This window comes from Brassica oleracea, chromosome C9, assembly GCF_000695525.1.
Source record: "Brassica oleracea var. oleracea cultivar TO1000 chromosome C9, BOL, whole genome shotgun sequence".
Lineage (NCBI taxonomy): Eukaryota > Viridiplantae > Streptophyta > Magnoliopsida > Brassicales > Brassicaceae > Brassica > Brassica oleracea.
In genome coordinates, this window is record NC_027756.1 from 53,357,910 (window position 1) to 53,363,706 (window position 5,797).

The following is a 5,797-nucleotide window of genomic DNA, read 5'->3' on the forward strand; positions in this document are numbered from 1 at the left end:
TCTCCCTCTCTCATAATATAAAATTACGCTAAAAGGAAAAAAAATGCAAAAAAAAAAATTTGGCATCCACAACTCTTCTTCATAGTTCCTAATAGCCAAAAGAAGAAGATGCCTGAGAATGATCTGACTTCTTGTTGTCTCTGGCAGCAAAAGCTCTTAACACCTAAATCACAGATCTTAGAAATCAGACAATGATTTTCGCTAAACAAAAATTAGATCTAAATCGAGAAACTTACTTCTTTAGCAGCGTGGAGGACGGCTCATAAACTGACTTGATTGATGCTACGAATGAAAGCCTTTGGGGGAGCTCCACCACCGAGTCTTTGAGCCTTTCTTCAAGAAACGAATGATTCTCGCTTTGATCGATTTCGAAACCGGGTTGGTCTATGGGCCACCGGATGTTTCTTCTTCCAAAACCATTCTTCACTTTTTCCGGTGGTTTCTCCATTGCACAGAAACGGGATTGAACAGAGAGAGAGTTTTAGTGGAAGGAGGTTGGAGGTTTGTATTTTGACATGAACGGTCTTCTTCGGACATGGATATAATTGGAGAAGAAAGGAGGGATAATGGTTTGGTTTGTTGTCTGTCTGATTATAGTGTTTTTGAGTTTGGTTTGTTGTCTGATTCTAGTGTAGTGTTTTTGAGTTGGTGTGTTGTGTATTAATAGAGAAGCTAGCACCTTTCGTAACGGCTATATTTCTCTTAAAGGTTCGAGTCTGGTCTCGATCGCCACAAAACGAGTCCGTTTCTCCTAACGGTAATAATGTTGGAATCGAACCGGTCTTGCAACTACCTAAACCGGTCTTGCAAGTTCTTCTCGAAGATGGTGCCTTGTAATCTAAAGAACTACCTCTCTCTCTCTCTCATTGTACTCTTAAAAAAAAAACTCTCTGTAACTTGATCCTTAGGCGATGTTATTGTTTCTGCAGAGCGGTACTAACTGATGAAGAAGAAAGACGATATGACTGCAGGGCTACAACTGTAGAGCTAGACGCCATGTGCGTGAGCTGGTTATGTGAAATTGAAACTTAACAACATGGTTCTTGTTGATGTTTCTTCACTAGTGTTTCTCAAGAAAATTGATTTTATGTTTGTGTAATTCAACTGAAAGAACTAGCAATGATGAAGTTGGGGGTTGTCATAGATGTCTCCTTCTTTGGTGATTATACTGGTGGGTTTGAGAATGAAATGCCTTAACATTGTGAAGGCACATAATTGACTATTGGTATACTCATTCTGGGTTCTATAAAATCAGTCAAGGATCTCTGTTTATGTTTATGTGTATATTTGTTTATATGATTTTTAGTTTTGTTATTTTATATTAGTCTAGAATTTTGAGAATTCTGATAATATCATTTCAGCTTGAAACGTTTTAAATCAATGTTTCCAGCAGAGATAAGTTGATTAACTAACAAAGAGCAAGGATCACATAGAGACTGTCAATAAAGGAAAGAGATGATATGTTCTCATAAGCTCAGGCTAGAAACTTTTAAAGAGAATTCGAGCTACACATAATCCTTGCAAGAAAAATAAAAATTTTGGGGGGCAGCAAAGCACTGCCAGAGTAACACCTATATAACTGGAGAGAGGTACAAACACCAACGAAGATTTTTCTTCAGACGATTCAACTTTTTGATGCCATCACCGAGCAGAGACCATGGTTACTATTTTGAAGCTAACAGAGAGTAAAAGAACCCATAAACACAAGAAGACTAACATAGCTCTTGTTGCTGTCTTGCTCATGGCATCATCCCGTTGGACCAAGCCAAAAGAAAGTACCACGCTGAGGTCACCGTTCTTGTCATTTGCCCCATTTGCCCAGCCCATGTCGCTATCCACTGCTGGAGTCATGTTCGATATTCTGATCATACCTGCAGTAACGTGAACCGAACCTGAAGATTGCGCTGCGTGTAGCCGGATTGCAGCGTCCTTTGTTTGGAACTGGGAAGCAAATGAAGGTGGAACTCCAAACATGTGGCTCGACTTTTTGAGGAAAGGGTACTTTGAATCTGCATGATTTAGTTTCAGAAAGAGTTAGAATCTGTCATCAAATGATATGTTTGACGTGTAAATATATGAACGCTTACCTGAATCGAAGTCAGTGACATCCGCATCTTGTTTTGAGGAAGACCCTTCGCCGCTTTCCTTTTTCTCCACCACCACCTCCTTCTCCAATTCTTCAGGGGAAGGCTGCTGGTACAAAAATAAGTTAGAAACGGATCCAAAATGAAGAAGACATAAGTAAGTCGAAAGTAAGACTCTTACCTTCTGGTCGAGGCTTTCTTGTTCAGGAGGAGCATCTTGAGATCCCAACAGTTGTGAAACGCCAAGAGTCAAATTCTGAGCGTCCTCATCGTCAAAGAAGTTGAGATAATCTTCGAAGTTGAAATCATCTTGTAGACCACCACCGCTGAGATCGTTCGTTTCCAGGTACAGATCATCACAGAGTTGAAGATTGTTGCTAGGATCCATGAACGGCTCGTCAGGCAGATAGTTGGTTTCAATAGGAATGTCACTGTAGCAAGGATCAGCCACAAAATCATTGTTGTTGGAAGTTTCAAGATTCTCCTCGTGCTGATCTTGCACACCACACCCAATTTGTTCATTCGGATAGAGAGAACAAGGCTGGATGCAACAATCCCGAATGATAGGCTTCTGATCCTCTTCAAAAGTTTCAGTTGGTTGTTTAATGTAACCACCGGAGTCAACAGCATAGTTTCCTGGTTGAATGTAGTTTCCAGAGTCTTCACAGTTTCCTGATTCAGCATTATTGCTTGAATCTCCATGACAATAATTAGTTTGAACAGGAATAGCATCATATACCACCAGATTCTCAGGCTTCTGCAAAAGAAAATCAGATTCGGACGTTTAGAATGCTAAAACCTAAGCTCGCTAACATACATCCCTAAGCTTCACTCTTGAGCATAAGTGAAGCCATTACATTATCTAGCAACATCCTAAACACTCTCACACTATACATTGACACCATAAAGAGAGATAATTTCATACACAAACCTCGTCAATCTCGTCAATATCAACATAAACATCATCATCAACAGCCAATCCTTCACTAAGAGCATCTTGCTCTGGCACAAACGTCATCTTATCCTCTTCCCACTCCTCCTCAAGATAAGGAGCACCGTACTGCTCCCCATTCTTAGGCCCAGTCCCGCTCTTCTGGAATATCCTACACAGCACAAACGCATCCTACACAACAGACTCAACAAAAGTCAATATCTTTTAATCCATTGGCGTAAAGAAACTAACTTTCATAATTTAAACTTACTTGTGGTGCACCAGCTCTCTTCAACTCCTCATCAGTAAGACGATACTCATGCATAACCCAATTAGTCCTCTCACCACGAGGAGCTCGACCTTTATGATAAACAAGAGTCTTCTTCATCCCCGCAGCTCTCGAACCATTACGAATCTCCCGATCCTTCCCCGTCGTCTTCCAGTACCCTTTCTCCGTGGCGCGGTTCGTCTTGGAACCGTTGCTGTACTTCTTATCAAGCATACTAAAGAAGTACCACTCCAAGTCTCTACTTTTCAGCTTCGACTTATCTACAAATCCCCCAAAAAACACACACACAAAAGTCAAAATCAATCGCAATTGAGCTAGCTAACCACCGAGAGAGTTAACCTGGTAGATCCCAAGGCTCGGATTTGTAGATATCGGTGACGGAGATGGCGTCGAAGTTAAAGGGCTTGTTGCAGACCTTGCGCTTGAGGTAGTAGCGGACGAGCTCCTCGTCCGTGGGGTGGAAACGGAACCCAGGAGCTAGCGACGTTGCTGAGCCGCGACCCATCAAGAAAAGTTTAAGTTTTTTTTTTTAATTTTATCAGCTGATTAAATTAGGGTTTTTGAGAAGAATTGGGGGAAAGACGGAGGAGAGAGAGAGAGAGGAGATCACGATGGTGCCATTGGGGAATTAAACAACCGTGAAGAGAAGAAACGAAAGCAATGACGCGGCGAAGGTTTTTTAAAATCGTCCACGATGGTGTGAGTTCGGAGAGAAGGTTACAGTGACGGTTGGGTGATAGTTGATCAGCGACCGCTTCTAGTTAGGTGACACGTCGTCGACTTTGCTGTTCTGGAACGTTCTAACGTGTCGAATTACCCAATTCAGCAACCGGAAGCGAACTAATGTAGTTTGGGCCGCATCATACGCAGATAGGCCCATATCGTTTTGCATCGATGAGAAGAAAACATGCGGTCTTTACTGTGAATACTAGGTCTAGTATTTGTGATTATCCTTTCCAGATGATTTAAATTCTGTAATGACTATTTAACAAAAGTGTTCGCTTCCATAGAATTTGATTAAAATGAAGTGATTATAGTTTCATGAGTCATGACCGTAACTAACATCATGATATCTATATATTTTTCAATGTAAATAAAATATTATAAAGTTTAAGAAGATAATCAAATTGTTGCTCAACTGAGATCCAGGAATCTAGGAAAAGCATTCATTCCACCTAAACAAAATGTGAATAGAGTATATAATGTGACAACATTATTGTAAGCAATCACCACTGGCAATAAACTTTATCGTAACAGAAAAATAATCTACATTATAATAGGGCACTTGCATCACTCCTGATGCGACACGTCAGCGATATATGAGTTCCATTTTTAAAAAGTGTGAAAAAATGTCAAATCTGTGACTCGAACCTGAGTTATTGAGATCTAAACAACAACATTTATACCACTGAGTTAAAGGATTTTTTGTACATTGATGGCTGAAACAAATATATATTTATGAAGGTCGGAAACCTTTGCTTCTTCGGTTTTCTTTGTGGGACCCACACTTATTTATTTTATCTAATGATTTAATAAATACTTTATAACTCACGTTTAATTGAGATTCATTAAAAAAACTCAATAAACCTCTTTGGTCTGTAAGCGTTCTCTTGAATGGAAGTTTAGGGCTTTCAATTTTTAATCATCGGTTCATGACTCATCTAAAAAACACAGATTAGCTCTTTGAGTTTCATGAATCAGTTTTTCTTCTTTAATCTCTACATCTCCCCATCTTTAATAAATTCATCATCAGTTCTTTTATTTTGCCTGATAAATCATGATTGTGTGGTTTTAATTTTCTTTGATCATCCTTAGCTTGCACCCTTTGATCTAACCAAGAAGAAGAAGAAGACATTTGTCATTCAGGATGCCATCGAGGACTCAGCTGAGTCACATGGGAGACATATTATCCGTTGCCTGATTGTTCAAGAAGATTTTATGTGCTGTGAAACATATTTGTTTCATTTCATCAGTTGCTTTGTTTAATCTCTTTTCCTGCAAATAATGATGGCTTTGACAGTTCATTCACAGGAGCCAAAAAGTAAAAGAAGAAGAAGCCACTGAGTGTTTGACATTTTCTGTCTTCCTGAGTTTTTTTTTCCATTCATTAAACTTGGATTTTGAAGATTATGTGCCTCACATTCTTTTTATTTTGATGGTTGTTAGGTTGAATGAAGATCATTGAATAAAGAAAATGTCGATGCTCCTGAAGATTTGGAGGATACTTTATATTTCTTTCTCTGATAATTCTAGCGACATAAATTTGAACCTTTCAGAAGGTATATTGCAGAGCATCCTAATGATGAGGAAGAGGTGGAGGGAATTGATCTGCACCAGCAAACGTTACCCGCGGGAGGGAAGTGACATGGATTACTTATACGACGAGGTAAGCATATCATTAGATGGTTTGCGGTCCATCTCTGAGAGCCGTCGATTGTAAGTGTCCATCGTTTTGAAGTTGTATGACACTAAGATGTAAAGAATTACTAATCA

At 39.5% G+C, this 5,797-nt stretch overlaps 1 protein-coding gene across 2 annotated transcripts; it reads right to left on the minus strand.

Annotated features, from left to right (window-relative positions):
* Window positions 1–1,404: 1,404 nt before the first annotated feature.
* On the minus strand, window positions 1,405–3,991 carry LOC106319351 (NAC domain-containing protein 78-like). Of its 2 annotated transcripts, none has more exons than XM_013757649.1 (6): window positions 3,644–3,988; window positions 3,287–3,564; window positions 3,016–3,207; window positions 2,266–2,841; window positions 2,088–2,190; window positions 1,405–2,009 (listed from the first exon to the last, which is right to left on the minus strand). In XM_013757649.1, the coding sequence occupies exons 1-6, from the start codon at window positions 3,807–3,809 to the stop codon at window positions 1,642–1,644; spliced, it is 1,683 nt and encodes a 560-aa protein (XP_013613103.1). In that variant the 5' UTR covers window positions 3,810–3,988; the 3' UTR covers window positions 1,405–1,641. The 2 variants fall into 2 exon arrangements, with proteins under 2 accessions (XP_013613103.1, XP_013613101.1); XM_013757647.1 differs by having other exon boundaries at window positions 1,444–2,009; window positions 2,088–2,193; window positions 3,644–3,991.
* Window positions 3,992–5,797: the final 1,806 nt, after the last annotated feature.